The 23,517-nt window shown below is 53.2% G+C and overlaps 3 protein-coding genes across 7 annotated transcripts; all 3 read right to left on the reverse strand.

Moving 5' to 3' along the window:
* Positions 1 to 3,360: 3,360 nt before the first annotated feature.
* On the reverse strand, positions 3,361 to 4,935 carry LOC308050772 (uncharacterized protein). The gene is made up of 5 exons (XM_080360929.1): positions 4,714 to 4,935; positions 4,110 to 4,148; positions 3,911 to 4,008; positions 3,675 to 3,755; positions 3,361 to 3,544 (listed from the first exon to the last, which is right to left on the reverse strand). Exons 1-5 carry the CDS (start codon positions 4,808 to 4,810, stop codon positions 3,485 to 3,487), a joined length of 375 nt encoding a protein of 124 aa, XP_080217055.1. The 5' UTR covers positions 4,811 to 4,935; the 3' UTR covers positions 3,361 to 3,484.
* Positions 4,936 to 4,939: 4 nt separating this feature from the next.
* On the reverse strand, positions 4,940 to 14,354 carry LOC308050764 (SLAM family member 7-like). 5 transcript variants are annotated; one of them, XM_080360916.1, is made up of 10 exons: positions 14,229 to 14,354; positions 11,862 to 12,158; positions 11,507 to 11,767; positions 11,311 to 11,337; positions 10,513 to 10,614; positions 10,295 to 10,339; positions 8,701 to 8,753; positions 8,263 to 8,373; positions 6,063 to 8,029; positions 4,940 to 5,174 (listed from the first exon to the last, which is right to left on the reverse strand). In XM_080360916.1, exons 1-9 carry the CDS (start codon positions 14,278 to 14,280, stop codon positions 7,943 to 7,945), a joined length of 1,035 nt encoding a protein of 344 aa, XP_080217042.1. In that variant the 5' UTR covers positions 14,281 to 14,354; the 3' UTR covers positions 4,940 to 5,174; positions 6,063 to 7,942. The 5 variants fall into 5 exon arrangements, with proteins under 5 accessions (XP_080217042.1, XP_080217045.1, XP_080217044.1 ...); XM_080360919.1 differs by having other exon boundaries at positions 11,862 to 11,994; positions 14,229 to 14,336; XM_080360918.1 differs by lacking the exon at positions 14,229 to 14,354 and adding an exon at positions 12,381 to 12,410.
* Positions 14,355 to 16,119: 1,765 nt separating this feature from the next.
* LOC308050925 (signaling lymphocytic activation molecule-like) lies at positions 16,120 to 23,111 on the reverse strand (the record flags this gene model as incomplete). Its single annotated transcript, XM_080361143.1, has 7 exons — positions 21,907 to 23,111; positions 19,373 to 19,699; positions 18,738 to 19,019; positions 17,723 to 17,830; positions 17,013 to 17,092; positions 16,291 to 16,437; positions 16,120 to 16,182 (listed from the first exon to the last, which is right to left on the reverse strand). Exons 1-7 carry the CDS (start codon positions 21,956 to 21,958, stop codon positions 16,120 to 16,122), a joined length of 1,059 nt encoding a protein of 352 aa, XP_080217269.1. The 5' UTR covers positions 21,959 to 23,111.
* Positions 23,112 to 23,517: the final 406 nt, after the last annotated feature.

Genomic DNA, 23,517 nt, shown 5'->3' on the forward strand with positions numbered 1-23,517 from the left:
GGACAGCTGCGCAGCCAGGAAGGAGATAGTGTTTTGGTGCCATAACTCAAGGGCTAAACTCTATGTTCTTTTCACCAGCATCTTCAAGCACCATCAGGTCCCAAGGACCTTCCATGCTCACCCATTTTCTACCTGGTGCCTGTCCCGGCTCTGGCCTTAAACTGCTGCCCAGCATTTGGGGCTGGTTTTTAATCCTAGAGACTTTTTGGGGGGAGGATTTTGCAAACACCTCCATCCATGATCCATGGCTGCTATGAAAACCTCCCCTGGCACCCAAGAAACCAGAGTGGTGACACAGAAATGTCTTCCTTGCCTCTCCGCTGATGGTTTCTGCACTCAGCTCTTAACAAAAGCAAGCAAAAATCTGTTTTTTAAGCAAAAGAGAAGAAGGGTTTTTTTAAGCTGTTTCCCTGCTCCCGAGGTGACCTGTGTCCCTGGTCTCAGCAACATTCCCATGGAGTGGTTGAAGCTGTGGACGCGGGTTGCAGGAAGAGCAGCTTAGGATGTCTCTGGGGCTCCAACCCTGGACTTGGAGCTGGCAAGGTGGGTGGACAGAAGGGTTTCCTCATGAGAATGATGAGGGCTGGTGGCTCACGGAGGTCCTGGAGGTCCTTAATTAACATCCCAGGGTGGCAAGTGGCCCGTGGTGATGCCACGAGCAGGGGCTGACTCACTGTTGGGGCCACAAAAGCTTTTGCCTTTCCCTTGGTTTTGTTAAGAGTCACAAATACCTCATGGATTTATTTTAATTTTTTTTTGTTATTATCCCTCTGGATCCTGTTGTCCAGCCGGGCTGGGGGCTCATGAGGTCCCAGGGGGGATTGTGACTGGGCAGGGTGGGGTTCTTTGGTCATGGGAGCTGCCAAATTTCATCGTGGGGAGGCATGTGGTTTTACTGGATTTTGGTGGCTTTTTTTTGTCCTAAGCACTACAAGGGCTGAGTTTGAGGGGAGCAATGATGCTGTGTGTCCTCAGGCCACAGGTGCCACCCCAGAGGGGCTGATGACTTCCCCAGTAAGTAGCAGTAGCAAGATTAAGAAGCTGGTGGGGTCCTGTGGGGTCTGTCCCCATCCGGGCAACGTGTTGTTCTGGGCTGACTTTCCTGATTTCCAGGAAGTCACTGTTTTTCAGGAGTTTCTAACCCCTCTCTGCTGCCTCCCTCATCTTCCAGCCTCTCGAGGCTGAAGAATCCAGGTTTCCCCCCCCTGGTTTCTCCCGCTCCAGCAGTGCTGCTGCCTCTGGGAGCCCATTTTTGGTATGTTTTACTGCAAAAAAGGCTTCCATGAGTGTGAGTGGATGGGTTGACCAGGGAGGGGGAATTTTCCACTTGGATTTTAAGAAGAATTAACCCTTTTTCATTCATTTTTGGGTTTGTTTTTGTTTTGATTGTTGTTGTTGGTTTTTTTTTTTTCTGCAGAGCCGAGACCTTGTGCATGTGTGCAGAAAACTGTAAAATGTATATATATATTTTTTTTTTTAATATATAAAAAGCTTGTTTAACAGTTTGCAGTGAATCGAAGGATTACAGCAGTGGTAGGAAGTTTTGTTGGTTGGTTTTGGTTTATTTTTTCATAGAGGAGCTAAAATTGTACAATTTTTTTTTTAAATAAAATGAATCCATTTGACTTTTTTTTTTTTTTTTAATTTTGTCTTCCAACATCCAATGAGAGAAATTTGTCCTGCCGTTGGAGGATGCTCAGGGCAGGATGAGGGCTCAGGGGTTTTGGGGGATCATGGATTTAGGGTCTGTGGGGCCAAGGGTTTGGGGTCTAGAGGGTAAAGGTTTTGTGGTTTGGGGGTCAAGGCCTTGGGTCTTGTAGGATGGTGGATTTAAAGTCTATGGGGCTGAGGGTTTGTGGGAACAAGGATTTGGGCTTCATGGGGCCAAGGGTTTTGGATCTGTGAGATCAAGGGTTTGGGGTTGATAGGGCCAAAGCTTTGGAATTTACAGGGGCCAAGGGCTTGAGGGCCAAGGATTTGGGGTATATGGAGCCAAGTGTTTTGGATCTGTGAGATCAAGGGTCTGGGCTTTATAGGGCCAAAGATTTGGAATTTGTGAGGGCCAAGGTTTTGGTGGACCAAGGATTTGGGGTTTATGAGGGTGAAGGGTTTTGATGGAGCCATGACTTAGGGTGAGCAGGGGCTGCTCTGCTAGCAGAGAAATGCCCAAACCCTCCCTGGGGTGAGGACAAGTCCCAAGCACTTTGCTGGGGAGCAAACCCCCCCCTCCATGCACAGCTCCCACTCCCCCCTTGCACAACTGCTGCCTGCTGTTGCTGCGAAGGCAGTGGATGTGCCGGCACCTGCACCCGTCACCCCAGCACCCACCTGCACCCCCCACCAGCTCGGGGGCTTGTTTGGGGTCCCCTTACGACAACAGCAGCAGCGCTGATTCTCTGGGACTTGGTGTCAGCATTTCCTTTGGTTTTTGCACCTTTCCTCCCCCTCATCTCAGCCCTGGGCCCCCCACACTGTATCCTGTCACAGGAAGATGTGTGCTGTGGACGAGGGGAAACTGAGGCAGGGCAGCAGCAGCCATGAGCTGCCTGCAGTGCATGCATGGATGGAGCTGGGGTGTTTGCTGGCCCCCCCGGTGAGCCATGTTGGGGCTCAGGGTCCGTCTCCCCGCCAGCTCCTCATTTACCCAGGGATGTTCTTTCCTCTCCCAGGCCACATTACCCATGGAGCTTTGGGGCTCCCTAGGGCGTTTATTTCCAGCCCTCACCCCATCTTTGCCCAGTGATGAGTTTTACATTCACCCGACTAGCCCCGGGCCCTGAAGCCAGGGGCTTATTTCAGTCCTGTGTGTTTTGTTGTTTTTTTCTTCCCTCCATGAGTAATGGAGCAGCACAAGAAATTCCTTCCTCCAGCCCCCATGACAGCTTCTCACCCTCCGTGTGAAACAGGGGAAAACGGACAACTGACACAGAAAAAAAACTTCAACAGAAAGGGCTGTCGGGCACTGCAACAGGCTGCCCAGGGCAGTGGTGGAGTCACCATCCCTGGAGGGGTTGAACAGATGGAGGTGAGGTTCTCAGGGACATGGGTTAGTGCCAGGGGTGGCTTAACGGTTGGACTTGATGATCTTGAGGGGCTTTTCCAACCGGAATGATTCCATTATTCAAACTGGGGTGAGTGGGGGAGGCTGCCTTTCCCAGCAGAGAAAGTCCAGGGGTTCTGGGATGAAATCCGGCTTTATTGACTCAGCCATGCCCTCTGCAGGTGCATTGAGCCTCCATCCTCACACACGGGGCACACGTGTGGCCACGTCCCACACAGGTCCCTGTTCCACACGTGTCCCTGTTCCTCTGGGATTCAGGCAGATGCTCCAGCATCCATAGGAAGGGCAGAGGTGGCACAAGATGCTCGTGGCCTGCAGCCCCCACATGGTTCCTGGCCAGGAACATCATCCCCATACTGTCCCTCGGGGGTGGCCTTGCACTCCTTGGGGGTGTCTGGAAGCCACTGGTTCCCCCAGAACCCCTCAGTCAGCCCCCAGCTCCCGAGGACAGCGGGGACCACCAGCAGCTGTGGGGGTGTCAGGCTGGAGAGAAGCAAAATCAGCTGCTGGGGGCAGGGGAACAGTTACAAACCCTCCACGGGGACCGCACAGCCTGGAGGGCCAAGGTCTCAGCTGGCAGCTCCCCCCTCTGCTGGGCACTAGGGTGAAATACCTGGGGTGGCACTGGGGGGACCGGCTCACTGAAGTTGGTTTCGGTGTCCTCTGGGGGTTTCTCCAGCCCCTTTCTCTCCTCCTGCAAGAGAAGCAGCTCAAGGACCCATCTGAGCATCCTCATCACCCGCCACCGCTGTGGTGGATGGGGAAACTGAGTCACAGCCTGGGGTTTGGCCAAAGCCATGCAGAGTAAGAAAGCAGCTCTCAACCTACCACCCACCCCCCAGATCATACTTTGCTGGCGAGAGGATCCCCATTGGTTGGGCTCACCTGGGGAGCAGGAATTATTGGGATGGTGTCTTGGATAGGGAGTGGGTCCAGGGCTCCCAAATCTGCAACACAATGAGATGCGAATCCCAGCACAGTTAGAAATGGGATAACATGGCACCCTGGCCTCACAGCCAACCCCCCACTTGGGCTGAGCTTCTCTCACCTGAAGAGTCGCTGGCGGGGGCAACTTGATCCTGGCTCCCTGTGGGCCAGGGTAGACACAGGTGTTACACCAGCAGGGCCAAATGAGCTTCATCAAAAGCCCAGCAAGACCCACCTGGTAACAGGGCAGCAGCAGGGGATAAGCAGGTGAGCTTTTGGGTTTGCTTTGCAGGAGCAAAAAAAAAACCCTTGACCCCGAGGTTTGTGTTAAAGCAGAGGAGGAGAAGCACCCCCCGCCCCCCAACCCGGGGGGAAGGGCAGAGCTGGCAGCAAGAGATGCAAAATGGAGCAGAAAAGTCCAGACTTCTGGACTCTTAAAGACAGATCTGTGCAAGGGGGAACTGTCCCTATGGGGCTAAACTGTGGCCAAAGGGGATTTCTGGGGACAGCCTCTTGTTGGTGGGAAGGCCTTATCCTGCCCCCCCAGCATAAAGGCAGACACCCCCCTCCCCCCACATCGAGCTGCACCAGAATAATTGACTTTTTACCGCACTTCTCGCTGCTTTGAGGATGTGGGCTACGGGATGGCTGCCCCCGCTTTTCTACTAAGCCAGTGTGGGGCTGAGTGAAGCTGGGAGATACCGGTGCTCTGGTGGGGTGCTCACCTTCCCCCTTTTTCCGCCGGTAGGTGAAGAAAAGCACGAGCAGAGCAACCACCACAAAAATGGCAGGGGACCAGTACCTGATGGGAACAGCTGACATGTTTTCTATGGGAAAAGACAGAAGATGCAGGATTTCTGCTCACAAAAGTGGCCTGGGGGGGTGTTTCCTGGCACTGAGTGTCTCTGGGGGATGCAGGACCCTCCAGGATGGTGGCACTTTCCCAAGCCACATCTATTCCTTTGTCCATGGCACTCACGTGTTTTGTTCTCTGCGGCACTTGCTTGTGTTGGCACGAGGGTGGTGACAGGTACCTCAGTCACCAGAGGAGTCAGAGTGGCCATTGGCCATGTCATCAGCTTGCCTTCATCCCTGGTGGTTGTGGTGGGGTCTCCCATTGTCTCTGGAACATGACCAGCCTTTGTGGTGCTTTGATGCCTCAGCTCTTCTCCATTGAGGGCAAAAGCTGGAAACAAGGGTTATTATTCATGTAAATGCCTCCCTAAGGCAGAATTGCCCCTGAGGAGCAGGAATGGAGCTGCAGAGCCAGGGGCTGCACCGGCCCCACCATGGTCCTGCACCGAGAATGGCTGGAAACACAAGGCAGGAGCAAGAAACAGCAAACCCATGTCCTGCCAACTTCAAGTGAGCTGGGGTGGAGATGTGGGGCTGGAGGGCCAGCTCCTGAGTGGGCTGGTGGGTGCTAGCAGGTGCTGCTGGCTCACACCCAGCTGGGACACCAAAGCAGACAGTCCCACACCACCCTCCTGCATGACGCTGCGGAGACAAACCCCCACTAACAAAGAAGGTGCTAATGGGGAGATGGAACGGAGGGCTGGTTGGAAGTCATGTAGGGTCACATGCTGCCAGATGGCGCCACACTGAGCTACTGGAGATTGGGCAACTGGCAGTGGTGCTGGCACAGATGGGTGCTCTGTGGTGGCAAAACAGGGTCCCCAAGCAAACTAGTCCGCAGCCACCTATGGTTCTGGCCATGTAGGGAGCCAAGTGGTCAGTGAGCATCCTTACCACTTAGCCAGCAGAGGGCTGGGCAGGAGCAGCGGAGCCCAGGGTGCTGGTTTGGGGCCCAGCTTGGTGGGGGGAGAAGCCAGGAAACCCTAATCCTTCCCCTCACACAAGCCAGACCCCAGCCAAGCAATAGACCAGGCAGCTTTGAGCCTGGCTGCCCATGAAATGGCCAGGTCAGCATCCTGCCCCGCCATGGACTGTCTCCTGGGAAGGCATTGCGGCTTTGCACCCACTTGCCTTCACACCACCCCTTCCTCCTCTTCTCTCCAGCACCGCAATTGTGGGGAGTGCCTGGACCCCACACCATCCCCTTGGCCACACTCACCAGCTCCAGAGCAGAGCACGGCGAAGCAGAGCCGCATTGTCCCGACACTGCTTGGCTCCATCCTCCTCTGCCACACCGAGCTCTCCACCGCTGCTCTCTCTTGCAATGTCTTCCTTCCCCTTTTTTCCCCACCAACGGCTTCCTGTGAGCTCAAAGTTGTTGGCACTGAAATAGGGTGATTAATGGCCAGAAACCACCCTGGGAGGTCATTTCTGGGGTGAGGGCTAGAGCCCCATCAGCCGTTGGCATGGGTGAAGGACAAGGTGATGGTCCAGCACTATCCTGGCTCCATTCAGGCCACTTCCTGCTGCCACCACCACCTTGTCCAGGATGGCAACTGGAGTTAGAAGAAGAGATTTGGTGCCATGTAGACAAATTCATTGGTAAAATATGTAACCCACTGAGGTATATATTTTTAATTGATGGGCATGAATTTGAGGAACTCAAAATCAAGCCTGACACATACTGTGAAAACACAGAGAACAAACAAATTACTCCACGGGCTTGTCAGTAAATGACTGTTTTCACCCAAAATAATATGCAGACAGAAACTGAGCTCAGATGCATCTTGCATTTTTATTCCAGTAGCTCCTAGAGGGGTCTCCGTTGCCAGGCACTTCAAAGAAATCTCTGGTTTTATCCCTGAATAATTTACTATCTGCACAGACAAGACAGAGAGCAAGGGGAAGCAGCATGCACGGGAAGAGGCATCACTGCATGGGCAGCATCTGTCTGTCTGTCAGCGCTGGAAAATTGATGCCAATGTGCGTGTTTTCATCAGTTGACTGGTCTGGGCAGGAGGGGGGAAGAAGGGCGGGTGGGGAAGTGTCCGAGAACCCAGGTCCCTGTGGGCACCAGCTCAGAGTGAACCCAGGCAGATCCTGCTGGTATGCAGCCACGACCACCCTGTGCAGCATCTCTGCATCACTCAGGGCTCAGAGACCTGCTCTCCTCCCTAAAGGTCTGCTGGGAAGCCACCTTGCTGCAGCCACAGCACTTCACATCGAAATATTTCATCCAAGAATAAAGGCCTCATATACAAACACATCAAAGGAATGGAGAAGCATGGCACCAGCCACGTTCCTTGTCCTGCTTTCCCCTGAGCCTGGACCACCTCCTGTCCCCAGACTCCAGAGTGGCCCTGCAGCATCCCCGAGGACCACAAGTGCATTCACAGCACAAAGTGATGCTGAAGCATGGTGCAGGGCTGCGAGGTTCCGAAGGTCCATGGCAGGCCCAGAAGCAATGAGCACCAGGGAAGCATCATCAAGCACTGAGGAAGCAGCCGGCAGCACCAAAACCACAGCAGCCGTGCGTGTGTGCCAGAGCAAAGGCACGTGTTTCCTTCTGCAGCTTTCTACCACCAAGTGTTATTTTTGCTTTCTCTTGGTTCAGCAACCACAGGAGTCAAAGTATTTACCAAGTTTAAAAGTATAGCAAAAAGAAGGTTATTTAAAAGGACTTTAAGAAGCTCCTCGAGCTTTGCTGTCCTCTTGTCTGGAGGCTCCGCAGTGCAAGGTGCTGCAGAGCGAATCGCAGGAGCATCGGCTCATGTCCTTGCACTGGGAGGGCTGGGTTTGCAACCACATTTTTGGTCCGTGTTCCTTGGTCTGGTCAGAGAGGGCACAAAAATGAGCCCAGACCCCATGGGGATGCCAAAACACTGGTAAAGCTTCTATGCCAGACAAGCCTGCACGTCCATCCTTACATCGATGGTCAAGGACCACTGCCAGCAAGCAAAACAGGGACATCAGCCATGGGGAGGGAAGCGGGGGGATGCTACAGTCCCATAGGCTGGGACCCAGCGGAGCAGAGCACTGTGCTCAGAGCAGGCTGATGGGTGCACTGGAGCTGTGCCAGGGCTGTGCTGCAGGATCTGGTTAGCAGACTGACGAGTAGGGGCTTTTCTTATCCTGCTTCTGGCACCCCAGCATGCTGTTGCTCATCTTCTCATCATCTGTCTGCAACTGCAAAGGGACAAAAGCTTTGATTGGGCTCATGGTAGCCAACCCCTCCACTGGCAAGAGGGAAGGGATCCATGGGCTTGCCTTGAAGCTCTGGACACTGAGAAAGCCCAGTGAAGACCCATCTGTCCCCATCCCTCACTTCAGTGGTTATGTCTCTCACCCTGAGGTTTTGCGCACCTCTTTCCTTGGTGCTGGAGTCCCTCCAGGGGAGATGGCCACAAACGCGAACTCACCTGGGCCAGAGCCTGGATGGTGGAATAAATGGTTTTGGAGGTCTCTACACCAGCGGCCAGAGTCCGCTTTGAGTTGTCTTGCTGTGCTTTAGAGCAACTCCACAGGTGCACCTGGGGAAAAGATTTTTAAAAGTGTTTCCAGGGGATCTTAAAGCCTGAGTGGGCCAAAGAAACCAAGTTTGGTGGGGCTGGGAACGGAAACCCTGGTGATGCACCACGACATGCAGGCAGGTGGTTATGCTGGCTGCTTTTGGGCAAGTCCCAGCACAGGCATGTGTCCCTTTAACTTCCCAGGAGGATCTAACAGACAAAGCCTGGGGCTGTCCACCTGCTGTCCTTCCTCCCCAGGTGAACCCTGACTCATGCAGGGATCCCCTGGCTGTGCAGCCTGGTCCAGCCACATACCTGGAAGATGGGGCTGAGGCTGTGCAAACTCACCGCCTGGTAAGGGCCGACTTGGGCGTACACTGTCGAGTACCCTGCTCCGGCATCTGCAAGGAGAAAGAAGCAGAGGGTCAGTGAGGGGTCAGGTTGCTGCATTTGGGAAGGAGCTGTGATGGATCCCTTGGATGACCCGCAGTGCTGCTGAGATGCTCCTCACCGAGGGCTACAGAGAATCCTGTCTTAAAGTGCGCTGAGCTCAAGCAAGAGCCCGGCTTTGCAGGAGCTGCAGCCCCTCAGAGCTGATGGAGGTGTTTGCTGTGGGTCTGGGTCGAGGGGATCGTTGCTTTTCATCCCACTATCCGTCCTGCCCTGGCCACTGCAGAAGTGAGGCTCTTGCTTCCAGCTCAAAGGACAGCAGTTAAAAAGGACTTGCTAGTAAAAATCAGGTTTTTATGTATAAATACAAGATCCCCAGCTGCTTTTGAAGGGTAATATGAATTTGTCTCTTCTTCATATACTGCCACCATTGCAGCAAATGTTGGCATCAGGTTGGCCTCTGGCTCATCAAACAGAGTGAGGAGAGAGGATTTAAATCCTTCATAATCCCATTTTTGGGTTAATATTTCAGTGCCTCTCATTTGAAGTGTTGCTGCCAGCCCCACGGAGGAACAACCATGCAGGTTTCAGCCCATGCAGAGAGGAGTGCTTCAGGGAGAGGTTTTTGCCTGTGGTTCCTAACAAAAGAGCTTGATCTTGGTGCTGGGTGCACCACAACATCCTGCTCAGGCACATGCAAATGCAAAACATGAGGCAGGAACTCCCCCATTCAAGACAGCTTTATTTCAGCTTATGCCAACAACAAAACATGCACATAAAAAAAACCCCCAAAAGTCAGTGATGTCTCTGCTTGGCATTGGCTTAGTTGTAGCAGCGATGGGCACAGCATATCCCATCACAAAACAGTCCTGAACATTAGGGAGAGGAGATGGGAACCAGTCCAGGGGTTTCTTCTTCCACTGGCATTCTAAGCTGGACTCGTACACTGAACCCCCAAGTCTACTGGAGCTGATCCTGAAGCAATGCCAAGGGTGTTCTTCAGTCCCTACGGCCACCGTTGTGCTGTGCCACCTCTCCCAGGAGCCTTGGATCTCTATCCCCAAGAGCCAGTGACACCCGGCAGCAGCTGTTTCAGGTAGGGGCTGCTGGCGACAGCTGCTCGAGCTGTGTGTGGTGCTACACAGGGCTTGGTTCTCGATGTGGGATTGCACAGCCCTTCATCGCTTGTTTACGTGTCTCCAGTTGTTTCTTGCAAGCTTTATATTTTCCCAAACTCCCTCTTGCTTTGGTGACCTCATGGCTGCACCCTTGGCTCTTTCTTGGTGGTTTGGCATGAAGTTTTCCAGCAACAGGCTGGGGGAGAGCACAGCTTCAGCCACCATGGCATCGCCTGGATCGTCCCCTTTCACTCACCTCTGTGTGTGCTGGGTAGGGGCATAGGCAGGTCTCGGGGCCCCGTAAGGTGGGATATGCTCTGGTACCAAGGCACGGTGATGGATGAGTTCCCTACCAATCTTAAATGGGACCAGGCTGTTCCCATCAGGAAAAAGTGGGAGGAAGAAAAATGCCTGGGGGAGCCCCAGAGTCCTACCTGTGTTCCTAGCCTCAACTGCAGGCAAATGGAAGTTCTTCCAGCCTAGGGGAGAAGCAACATGGGGCTCCTGTCAGCAGCAGCAACCAAGGGAACCCCACACAGCATCCTCAGCCCCACGGGTGCCCGGGCACAGGGGCTGGCTGTGTCTTCCCCACTCAGGTCCCATCTGCTCACTAGGTCTGCAGGGACAGTAACCTGCATGGGAAGCAGCTCACCTTTGGATTTACAGTAGATCAAGAAGATAACCACTGCTAAAAGCACTCCCACTCCCGTCACCGCTGCGGCCACGATTCCAGCCTGCCTGCTGGAGTAGGTGCCTTGAAAGAGAAAAATCCAGTAGCAACATCCCAAAACACATCTGCCTCTTCCTGGCATCAGAGCAGGGGAAACAGGCATGTCTTTGCTCCAACACCCCTGCTGAGCCCTTCCCTTCTTTACAGAGACCCATGTTTCATGATAACATGGTCCAATGCAGAAAGGAGGCGACACACTGCACAAGGACGAGTGGCTTTGCAGACAGAGCAGCAGCCGGGAGACTCTCATGCCAGCACCTCCACCACTACCCGTTTTGGTGTCCCTTTCCACTCCAGGGACCTCATGAGTGGCTTTTGGAGGGCCAAAGCCCCAATGGGCTCTGGCAGCAGACATACATAGAGCCACGGTCCCACCTCAAGCCCATCCTTGGCTCTGCCTTTCTGTTGCATGAATTGATTTGATGCTCCCACCCCAAGCTGGGACTTTTTTGGAGGACAAGCTAGAAATGGGGACCCACTTTCCCTCCCCAGATTCCCCAGGTGACAAATACATGCATGGATGCTAAGCCCACTGCCCAGAAAGCCTGGCTATCCCCTGTGAGCTATTTTGGGAGGAGATGGACTGTGCTGGTCTTGGGCTCCCCATCTCCCACCTCCACAGGTGCAGGGATCTGTGGCCCTAGGCACTCTTTCCTGGCTTGGGCAGACTCAGACACTTAGGAGCAAAGCTGGACACAGACAGGCAGTTTGGCAGCTCACCAGTGATGGGAGGGTGGGTTGTGTTTTCTGACGGCACAGTGAGGGGAGAGAACAGGAAAAGCATTAAGTGCCTCTGCCAGAGGTCTGGGCTTCTCTCTTTGCACACCAAGGTGCAGCTCAGGGAGAGCTGGAGGCACTGGGAGCAGGATATGGCCCATCCCCACCACCCACCTACACACCTTTCCACAGCTGTTACCTGCACAGAGGGCAGCAGGTGAGACCACGGTGGTGTTGTGGCTGCTAATGGGGTTTTGTGCCATGCACGTGAGCAGCAGCTTGTCTGGGGGTGACTCCTCCACCAGTATCGTGGGCCCCTCGCTCCACAAGCCTCCCAGGCTCCAGCCGTAGGAGACGTTGCCATAGCCAGACCCCAATGCAGTGCAGCGCAGGGCGTAGCGGCAGCCGTTGGCTGAGCAGTTCTGCACCGCGCAGGTCACCGTCAGCACCACTAGCTCTCCTGTGGGAAGTGGGGGACTGTCAGGAAAACCTTGATCCCCATATTTAGCACAAAGCATAAAAAAAAAAAAATGCCAACACTAAGAGATGCTTACTGTACACGTGTAGAGTGAAGGTGGCTTTTGCCCCTGTGGTGGTCTTTGCAGTGTAGGTACCGGCGTCACCCATCCTCAGCTGGGAGATGGTGAGAGCGCTGCCATTCTTGGGGAAGGCCAAGCGTGGCTTGTACTTGTCATCAAAAAACAGAGCTTCGGGAGGACTGCCGAATTTCACGGCCACTATGACATCGTGGTGAAAGCTCCAGGCTACGGTGTTTCCATCTGGGTTCTGGAGGTGGAAGGTGATGGACCTGCCCACAGCCCCGGTCACCTCAGCCCCGATACGGGAGCACACTAAGGAGAGAAGCCAAGCTTGTGGCTGGCTAGTGGAGAAGGCAGGAGGGCTTGAGGAAGAGTCCTCAGCTAAAAAGAGCCTGGTCCCACTGCAATCACACAGAATGATGCCATGGACAGTCTGATCTACAGAGGACAGAGCCCCACGTGCTCTCTCACACAGCACCTCTGCTCAGCTGTCGGTAAAGTCAGAATCATAAAATGGTTTTGGTTGGAAGATACCTTCAAAGCTCATCCAGTCCAACCCCTGCCATGAGCATCTTCACCCAGCTCAGGTTGCTCAGAGCCCCGTCCAGCCTGGCTTGAGATGTCTCCAGGGATGGGCCATCCACCAGCTCTCTGGGCAACCTAGGTCAGGGTCTCACCACCCTCAGTGGGAACAATTTCTTCTTCATGTCCAGCCTGAATCTCCCCTCCTTTAGTTTAAAACCATCACCCTTTGTCCTATTGCAATAGGTCCTACTAAAAAAATCTGTCCCCATATTTCTTATAAGTACAGAAAGGCCGTACTAAGGTCTCCCCAGAGCTTCTCTTCTCCAGGCTGAACACCTCAGCTCTCTCAGCCTGTCCTCCCAGCAGAGCTGTTCTAGCCTCGGATCATTTCTGTGGCTCCTCTGGCCCCTCTTCAGCAGGTTTATGTCTGTCCTGTGCTGGGGACCCCAGTGCTGGACACGGTGCCCCAGGGGGTCTCACCAGAGCAGAACGGGAGCATCCCCTCCCTCAGCCTGCCGGTCACACTTCTATTTATGCAGCCCAGGAGACAATAAGTTTTCTGGGCTGCAAGCACATGTTGTTGGCTCACTTGTACCCTCTGGGGCATCCTGAGGATGAGGATGCACCTCAGATCACCAACACTGGATGTGGAGAGCACTGAGGAACCATTCCACTTCAGGGTGATTGCAGGGAATTCCTTTTTATTTTAAATAAATGAATTGCCCCTGAGGCTCTGGGCTGAGGTGCCTCAAGAGGACCTGTACTTTCACATCCCTCAAGGGCTCATGAAGTCAGTGGCACCAGGTCCCCTGCAGCTATGGGACACCCATGCTGCATCCCATGTGCAAGGAGAGTGGAAGGGAGAGAGCCCTGAGGTGCAAAATGGAAGCTGAAGAATTTACAATGACTCAGAAAGGCCAGAAAGATTCACTTTCATCACCAGACCAAAAGACCAAGCTCACCTCCATGAGCAGGCAAGAAAATAGGGGACTTCTTCCCCAAATATGCAGCTGCTTCTCCCTTCTTCAGAGAAAGAGGAAGACATTTATCTCTTATTTTTGGATACTTCCCATTTCAAATAAAGCAGTTCTGCCCTGTTTGGGTGGGGGATGGAGTTTTTCTCCACAGTTCCTGGAAAGGAAACTGATCCTGGCTCAGCCAGACCCTGCGGTTGTCACCTCTCCCAGGGGTTCTGCCTTTCTGGTCCCCCCCTGCCCGGATGCCCCCAGGACAACAAGAACAGGCATCTCTGGCCACAGAGAAGGAAAAACTGGCTGGGGAGATAAAGTTGAAGGAAATTCTGCTGGAACAGTAGATAAAACGGCTGAGGGCCTCATTTGGCAGCAAAAGCCTCATCAAGGATGCAGGGAAGGGTCCAGGGCAGAGCCACCATCTCTGCCTGTTACAACTTGCCTGAAAAGAGGTAGAAAGTGCCTCCTGTTTCAAACAGCCCTAAATACCCCACAACAAAACCACAAAAACACAGAAAACTCAGAGATAACATGCAGGGTACAGACTACAAACGTGAAGCAGAATAGAGAACTCAGCAGCTGGGACACATCTGACAGCAACTGGATGGAAACCAGGCCAGAGCAGAGACCTGACACATTCACTCCTTAGCAGAGGAGGACTGCATGAGAGGCCAGCACTGAATCTTGCTGGGCACCTTTCACACCAGTTTTCCCAATTTCTTTTGGACAACTGCATCCCTCTAGAGCTGCACGTGCACCCAGAGCTGCTGGTCCTGCATGTGTCAGCCCTGTACCTCTCTCTCTCAAGTCCCTTAAACCACCCTGAGCTCCTCATAGGCTCCTTCCCTTCCACCACCGAGGGGAAAAATTAACATCTTGCACTTACTTGCTTGATGGAAGAGGAGGAGGGTGAGTGACAAGCACTGCAAAGCATCCATCGACTCCAATGCACTCAGAGGGGTTCTCTGCACCCGAGTTTTTACTACAGGTTGTGGCAGCAAGAGGAAGACAAAACGCCTGTGCAGCTTTCTCTTTCACGGTGGATGGGTGGAGAAAAAACTTTGTCTGTTTGTCTGTTGGGGGTGACAGCAAGTCTCGTGACAGAAGGGGTATGACGAAGAGGAAAGTTCCATGGTACATGCTGAAAAACTCAATTTCCAAGCAAAGGCAAGTGTGGCAGTTGAGGGAGACTGGGAGTCCCTGGGGAAATGAGCAGAGCCCTGGGGAGGACTGGGGAGCCCTTGGGAACCAAGGCAAGACCTCAGGAGAACTGGGGAGCCCTGGAGAGTCAAGGCAAGCCATGGAGAAGACTGGAGAGTTTTGGGGAGCCAAGACGAGCCTTGGGAAAGACTGTGGAGCCCTGGGAAGCCAAGGCAAGCCCTGGGGAATTCTGGGGAGCCTTGGGAAACCGAGGTGACATCTGGGCAGCCTGGGAGATCTGAGGCGAGCCCTGAAGAAGACTGGGGAGCCTTGGGGAACTGAGGCAAGTCCTTGGGAGTACTGGGTGTTCCTGCAGAGCCAAGGAGAGCCTTGGGGAATATTGGAGAGCCCACAGGAGATGAGGCGAGGTCTATGGATCTTGGTAAGCCTAGACAAGTGCCTGGTTTCACAATAACAAAGCACTAACATTGTTCCTGAACTAAAAACAACTCCTCTCTTTGGCAATGCCTGGCAGTGGGGTGAGATAACAGACACCCTGGGGGATGAACCACCCTGCAGATGACTTTACCTCCTCCAGTCATCACGTGGGAGCTCAGTGTGTCCACGTCATCGTGGCTCAATTCTCCTCTGTGTAAACTCTTCCCTATATTTAGTATCTGACATCTGGCACATCCCAATGGCACCACGCAGGGTCAAGGACCTGTCCAGTCATTCTGCAATGACCAGTTCCATCCTGCACTAAGTGCCAGTCACAGAAACTGGAACTTTTACACCATTTTAGAGTCATAAGGACAAGTGTGACCTTGACCTTCTGTAGACCTGCCTATGCCCCTAGGGGAAGTGGTCATTTTGTGGGTAGACTTTTCCAATGAAGCAGCTCAGCTGATTTTCTGTAGTGAGAAAAGGAGGAAGCTTGTGATGTGCCAAAACACTGATTTCTCTTCCCCCAAGGCCTGATCCAACCCCTAACACACACCTCCAGCAAACCTTTCCAAAAGACTTTACTATAAATTTATTTACCTTTCCCTTAGCAGCAGCACACAAAATCAGATCTGCTGTATGAGCCAAGTTATGTTGGGATTATGAAACAGCTCAGACTGAGGGCAGGCTGGAAAGAGTTGACAGCCCAAATCCCTCCCACCCAGGTTCCTCCAGCATCCCCACACCGGATATTTCCACAGGGAAGATGGGAGATGCTATGGGGAGGATGGTGGCAGCAATGAAGTTGGAATGTAAATCTGCTTTGGCCATGCTTCCCAGTGCTGCACCACGGTGCTGATGGGCTGAGACATCCTCTCCAAGGTGCTGTTTCTCTCTCCCTTGCTCATGTGGAGCTGCAGGGTCATATCCAGAGCCCCTCTACCCTTTCCTGGTGCTTCAGCATCTCACTGGCTGCCCTTAGTCACAACCTGGTGAGATTTCTTGCTTTGCTTCAGCCCTGTTCTTTGCTCCACTGTCCCTCACTTCCGCATTGGCATCGCCCCAGCTCAGCTGTGTTGCGTGTTGGCGTGTACCAGAGGGTTTTGCCCCAATTCCCCAGGGACAAGAGGGGTTTCCTCCAGCCGGGAATGGGGATGTCAGTGTGCAGTGAACAGAGGTGGAGACTGGGCTGGGCATCAGACCATAGGCCTCATCACACTGGCGTAAACTGTCTTGGGCTCCACGTCAGGGCTTGGTGTCTGCAGCAAAAAACAGGGAAGCAAGGGGGTCGGTGAGGTGTCTCAACTGGGGGATGCTGTGGGGTGTCCCAAGTGATGCCCCGGTGCTGGAGGGCAGCCCCCCTTTACCTGTGAGAGGGAAGGTGGCTTTGCTGGGAGGGTGTACACGGGGCGCAGGGCTCTGCCGGGAGCTGGGGCCGTGTCTGGGGGCAGACCGGTGGCTGCAGCGTAGATGGTGGTGCAGGAGGCATGCTCAGCAGCGGGGACCTCTTTCTGCTTCCGTGTGGAGAGTGAAGGATCATCAGCAGCAGCCAGCTTGCCACAGGTGCTCTTTTCTCCCTCTACCCCCATGTCGTCCCTGGTTTGCACTGAGCAGGACTTGGAGAGGGGGGAAAAAATGCCCAGTTTGTCCCCAAAGCCACCCTGGGATGCTGGGGGCTGGGGAAGCAGCAGCACCCAGACATTCCCAATGATTCCCAAGTTAACAGCGGCCAGGCTGACTTCTGCAATGGCAGGGATGGGTGACCCTGGGGAGTCCACAGCCATCCCAGTCCCCCATGGTCACTCATTTTACCTGTTGCCTCACCAGCCATGGGGCTGTGTTGACACTCAGAGGCCAAAACCCACAATGGAGGGTGCTGCAGACCTGTAAGGAGGGACCCAGCAGCGACCAGCGACTTTGGGTGCTGCTGTCCAAGACCCCCACCCAAGAAACCCCAGCAGAGTCATGCCCACAGTCCCTGAAGGCTGCAGTACTCAGGATCCTGTCACTGAAGGAGTTTTTCCATTGCTAAAGGAGCATTTTTCCCCATGCACCAAGACAGGCTGAGATCGTGATGGTCATGGCTCACCTCCACCCGCTGCACTTGGGAGTAGATGGTGTGCACTGTGCTGTCCTCAGCAGGTGACAATTGCTCCTGCTCCTGGCCAGCTGTGGGAGGATAATCACATCAGAGGGGAGCAGGAACTGGGGGGGACCCCGGCACTTTGTAATCCACATCAAACTCCTGTGCCCCAGGGCACGGCGAGGGTGAGCCCATGCTGGGTCTGTCTGCGGCACAGTGCCTGCTGGTTGAACCTATCTGTGTCCCTGTCACCTGCCCAGCCATGGTCAGAGGATTTCTGGGCGCTACAGGTCACATTAGCAAATTAGTCACTACACAGGGAATGTGATGGGGTGGCAAAGACCAGCTGAGGCACTTTGAGAGATGATGTTCTCTTGAATGTGGGCTGGGATCTTTCAGTTCCCTTTGAGACCTGGAGATGTGATCTCAGATACACATAATCCAGGTGAAGAGTTGGAGAACACACGCAGGTACTTTTCTTTTTTTTTTTTTTTTTTTTAAGCTGTTTTTCTTCCTGCCCTTGACACTATGCTTCAGGAGAAACACATGTTGCTCCTTCCCACAGGCCAGGGTACCCTGCAGATGAGGTGTCCATGGGGATCAGCCCCTTGGTCTATTCGCTGGACCTGTCTGGGGGCAATTTCTGTCCCCTCTGCAAGGCTCATCCCACCTGTGGACCACCAACTGCCCCAGCACCACTCCCTCACTGCACTCACCAAAAGGCGTGGCCAAATGGGCAATGACGAAAGCCACGGTCAACACCACTAAGGCAATGGGCACCACCACCATCAGCACGAGGTGCTCCATCCTCAGCCCAGTGCTGCCTGGGATGGGGAACAGAAAAGGGAGGGGGTCAGCCACTGGCCCTGGGGCCCAGGGTCACCCAGAGATGAGCAGAACAGGCTGCTAAATTCTGCCTTCATCTCACCAGCTAATTTTGGTAGAACAGGAAACAAGAGACAGGAAATGCTTTTCTTGAGCAGAGCTCTCTCTAATTGCCACCAGACTGCAACAGTCAGCAAAAAAAACTGCTGGAGGATAGATTGAGGCCAGATAAAACCCTAAAAACATCTCCAGTGGCTTTACGGAGGCCTGCAGGGAGGCAGCTCCTGTGTACAACACCCTTGCATGGCAGGTGCATGAGAACGGGGCCCTGGGACAGAGCTCTGCAGTTCCCAGCACAGGGAGGCACCCGGGGTGGCCCTGCTCAAGGGCCACTAATGGTGACACCATGCAGAGATGTCCCACCATGCAAGGGGTGTTGGGGCAAAATTATGAGAAAGAAACCCCAAACCCCCCAGGGTGTTTCATTTCAGCATCTCCCTTTCTTAAGCAAGAGTCCCAACCATTTTTTCCATGGAGATATTTTCTCAGCACAAGTCACCACGAGAGCCCCAGCACAGTTCCATGCAGAGGTTCCATGTGAGTTCACCTTTGGCTCCCTGGAGAAAGGGGCAGCCGCCATGTCACCCAGCCCCAGCCCCAGCAAAAGTCCCCCACGTCACAAGGGAGTGCTAGAAAACCCCGGTGAGAGTGTGACTTTTACCCTGAGAGACTCTGAAGGGAAAGTTGTCACCGAGGTTTTTCTCCTCCCCAGACTGCCCAGCATATGAGTCTCATGCACTTAAAATAAGATCTGAGCACCATAGCGTGGTGGCCGTGCTGCCTGAGAAGGCAGGTGGGACCCACAGCTCTGGGGCCAGCATTTACAGGGAGGACTGAGAGACTTACCCCCTTGCTTGTAGCTACATTCAAAGGACTTGAAGGGAACAACACCCCTGCTGATAGGGTTGCTGGCTGTGCAGGCACAGGCAATGCTGGAGTTCTGTAGAGGGTAGGAGAGGTGCAGGAGGCTGCCATTGTGGGTGCAGAGCCCCGAGGTGCCAGCATCCCAGCCTTCCCAGCTGTAGGAGACATTGTCCCCTCGCTCTGCTGTGCAGTTGATGGTGATCGTGCAGCTGCCATTGGCCAGCTCCCAGCTGAGGATCTGGATGCTGGGATCAGACACCGGCTCTAAAGAGAAGAGGAAGGGCAAAGGCTTGTGGCTGGGGAAGGATGCAAACGTTGCCTTGGTCCCTGCCTGGGAAATCCTTCTGGCCGTTCCTAAATCCCCAGGTGATGGAGAGGAACCAGTCTGGCCCCAGAGCCACTGCAAATGGCATTAGAGACACGGTCTACACACACCCAAAGGCTTATTGGGGTACCCAGATGGGGCTGCAAGAGGGTCCTGGACTCACTGCAGCACCCTGACATCAGGGTGGGCATCTCCCACCCCTCTCAGCCACTGCCCACCTCCCAGACCTGCTTCCAGCATTGCCAAAGGCTGGGAGCATCCAGCATGGTCCTCCCAAAGCAGTGTGTCTCACCATACACCTCCAGCTGTATCTGCCAGACTTTCTCCTCCGACTCCTTGCTGACAATGTACTCATAGAGCTGCCTGTCTTGCCGACTGGTGTTCAGGATCTCCAGGGAGAAATCCAACTCATGGAAGCGAGTCCGTCCCTTCATGTAGTTGGTGTAGTTGCCGCCTAAGTACTTGAGCAGAACGAGCTTCCTCTGTGGGTCCTCTGTGTCCCGCTTCCACACAGCTGTCCCAAAGTGCAAGGTGAGGTTCTGGAGTTCAGGGGGTATCCGCAAGATCGACGCCTTCCCCAAAGTGCCCAGCACTGTCTCTCTCACTCCATGGCCCATGTCTGGGAGGAGAGGGGAGAGAAGGGCTGAGGCAGGCACGAGGAGCTCAGAGTGACCGTCCCCCATCCCATCTGTGTCAGAGGAGTATAGATGCCCACAGAGCTGCAGTAGCCAGCAATGGCATCAGACCCACCCTAGTAATCCACAGAGTGGATTCAGGTTCAGGTGTGGGTTCAGGTGTAAATCCCAGGTTGTCCTTCTCCTGATCAAGGTGGTCACAGGTGTGTTTCTTGATGGCCATGGAAAAATGCTCTTACAAAGAGGGTGTAAGCATCTCCAGGGATGGTGGGACAAAGATTTGGACCCCCCACCCATCCCAAAACACCTTGACCACTTGGCTTCCCTGGAGAGCATACAGGAGGAGCTTCTCCCCCAGACCCTTTCCTGTCTTTGGCTGCAAGGCAGTGATTCATATCTGCCCACACCCCTAGGGCAAACAACTTTGTTTTTGTAGGAAAAAGCGTGGGGAGCAGTGCCAGCCACCAGCAGCAGCAAGAGCATGGAAGGGACCTCAACCATGTCACCCCCATGTTTCCTACTGACTTCTTTCCATCATAATGAGGGTTTGCCCCAGAAAAGAAAAGAGAGAGGAAGCTACCCCAGAAGAACAGGTCTGGGGAGGCTCAGATAAACCGTGTCTGCCTTTCCTGTGGCACTTGTGTTTCCAGTAAAAACCACAGAGCAAATGCTCTCTCTGCTGTCATCACAAGTGAGTGCTATCACTCATTATTTTTCCACCTCTATGGCAAAAAACCACAGCAGTTCCTGAGCTGTCCCTGTGGACTACATCTCCCAGGCATTGAAGCAGCCATGTGGACACAGTCGCCGTCCTGCAGAAACCCCATGGTCCAGCTGACTCGGTGCCTCACACTTTTTTTTTGCTGATACATTTACTGGAAAGACCAACACACAGACAGATGCTGTATTTTCTCAGAAACATATTTTTTGACGCACAGTGGTTAGGCTCCTCATTCATTACCAAATGGAAAAGCCCTTTTTACATCATGTTAGAAAAATCATCTGCCCAGGCAAGGAACATCTCCTTTGTGGGGAAGACAACTCAGCTGGAACAAGGCTGCGGGGAGGAGGATGTAAAAAGCTCTGGAATCATCTGTGATGGAACCCAGATGGAGGTCATGGAAGACAACAAGTGATCTGCACCAGCATGGCACCGGGTTTGGGGTAGCCCTTGCATCGGATATTGAGCCAGTGGGACTTTTGGCATGCTGTCTGGACAGAAAATCCCAGGGGGATTTTACAGGCAGATATTCTAGTAACAGTGAGCCAGAAAAGCTGAGGAGAAACCCCAGCTCTGTCAAGGTCTCTGTTTTCCCAGCCAAGCCCTTTGTTTTGCTCCCAGAAATTGTGCAGATGTGGTGGCAGAGGGCTCGTGGGGCTGCAGGGACACATGGTGTCCCCAGAGAAGGGGACCTGATGTCAGCCTGGCATCAAGAGGAGGGTCAGGATCAGTCACAGCTCCTGTTGCTCTGCTAGGGGACCCTGGCCTCTCTGAGCTCTTTTGTGCCACCAAAACTGATTTCTCAGCAACCTCCTGTAACTGCCATCAGGCTGGAAGGAGAGGACCTAGGAGCCCTGCTTATGTCCGGGTGGTCCTCACTCCCTGATGAGTGAGGGGAGTGGATTTTGACTTGTCTAGAACACCACCATCTCCATGACACCATCTATAGCCAGCCACGGCTCTCCAGGCAGCCAGAAAACAGGCATTGCCCCACTGTCAGTCCCTTTCCACTTGCCTTATACATGCTTTATTACTTGGGTACCATCTCCCAGCCCACCAGCAACTCTTGACCCAAGACACTCTCAGTATCACAGGGAGTGAGATGCTCCACCAAGGACCTTTATCTCACATACCCCATTTCACATCTGGTACTAAATTATTTGCTTGGTGCTATTAATATCCCATCAAAACATATGGTAGAGTGCTTCACTATTGCAGCTACACTTTGTCCATCACTGTTCATTCATCATCTTTTATTCTCTCCTCCCTCAGCCCAGGTGGTAGGAGCATATTAGGGATGCACCATGCATCCAGCTTGGAGTTGTGAGCCATTTATCTTCTATTTATACTCAGTTTGCTCACCTGGCTGGTACACAGTTTGTGATTTCTAAAGGTCTTCATATCTGACAAAAAAAACCCAAAAACCCACGATCTGAACAGAGTATTTCAGGGAGAGGAAAATATACATACCCCAAAGACAGCCAAGAGAGATGAACAGCCAGAGCCCCACACTGCAGCCCATGCCTCGATCACAGAGCTTCTGCTGCAGTAGAGTTAATATCTGCTGCCGGGATCATTATAAGAACAGGTGTACTCAAATCAGAGACGCTGCCCTGGGCCATGTGTTTCCTGTTTTTGGTTGAATTATTACGTTCTTCTTTTTTTTTTTTTTTTTTTTTTTTTCCTTCCGTGGAAAGTATTCAAAGCACTGAGTTGCTCTGCTGAACGCTTCACCAGAAACAGCCCAAGAGATCTGCAGAGGGAAACGGGGCATCAGTTTCAAGTTGGTACCAGAACTGCATCATCCTGCCACAGGTCCTTAACCCGACTCCAAAAGAAAAGGAAATGACCAGTGAGAAAATAAGTTCGCTTATGGTATCAGCTTCCCAGGGCTGTACAGAACCTTTAAACCCTGACACCACAGCAGGGGTGGAGGCAGGTGGCCACATGGCAGCGTCCCAACCCCTACTTCTCCATCCCAGTTCCATGGGACTGGGATCCCACATGAAGACCCCCTAGAGAGCTAGCTTGCACCAGTGCTCACAGCCGTGGTGCAGGAAAGCCTCAGATATTCTGGGATAAAACCACACCACTGCTTTGGGCTTGGATTGTGCAGGATCTACAGTGAGGAGAAGTACAAGTGGTCTTTAAGAGCCCACCAAGGAAAAGTCCAGTCTTTGTTCTCAGGCTGAGTGCTCACAGTGGTGACCTGGACTTCAGCTTGTTTGTCTTCAACCCCATCAGCCCAGCCTGTGCTCAGGGATGGGAATGGTCCCCTCCCAGGGGGGATGAAAGGTGGGTCACAGTCTCTTGCGCTCAGCAGAGAGCCAGAGATGGAGCATGGGGAAAACACCACTTGCTTGTTCCACTGCTGGAAAGGGGTGAGAAAAGCCAAGATGTTTTTGTGTATTTAGTGGAATGAATTATTCACCTCCCTCAGTGCTTGACTTGTGCATCTTTAAAATGAGAAAAGGGTTTTTTCCTATTGCTTACCTCAAGTTTTTGTTGGCTTTTTTTTTTTTTTTCTGGTTTTCAGATGAGAGCAGAGGCAACAGCAAGAAACAGGAATGACTCCACTGTTTTAAACCAAATTTGAGTGCCACAAGGAAATAAAACGTGAACTTATATCCCCCTGCTTTTCATCAGAGCCGAACTCCAAGAATGACAGGGGCAGACAAAGCTCAGAAAAGACCAACAGAGCCAGGCAGGGCTTGAGAGAGTTTGAGAGAGGCCGACAGGTCTCGACACTGCCTGACAAAGCCCAACAGGGCCCGAGAGAGTTTGTCGGATCCTCACAGAACCTGACAAAGCTTGACAGAGCCCAACAGGACCCGTCAGGGCCTGACAAATCTTGTCAGTTCCTGATAGAGCCTCAATGTGTATGACAGAGCCCTGGGGACCTCAACAGAGCCTGAGAAATCTCGACAGGCTCAGCAGACCCCAAGAGGTCTTGACAGAGCCCTACAGAGCCCATCAAAGCCTGATAGAGCCTGACAGACCCCAAGAGGTCTCGACAGGGCTTCACAAAAACCAAGTGTCTGACAGAGCCCAACAGGAGTGCAGGTGCTGTCATTTCCAGTG

Source organism: Nesoenas mayeri, assembly GCF_963082525.1.
Source record: "Nesoenas mayeri genome assembly, chromosome: 30".
In the NCBI taxonomy this organism is placed as follows: Eukaryota; Metazoa; Chordata; class Aves; order Columbiformes; family Columbidae; genus Nesoenas; species Nesoenas mayeri.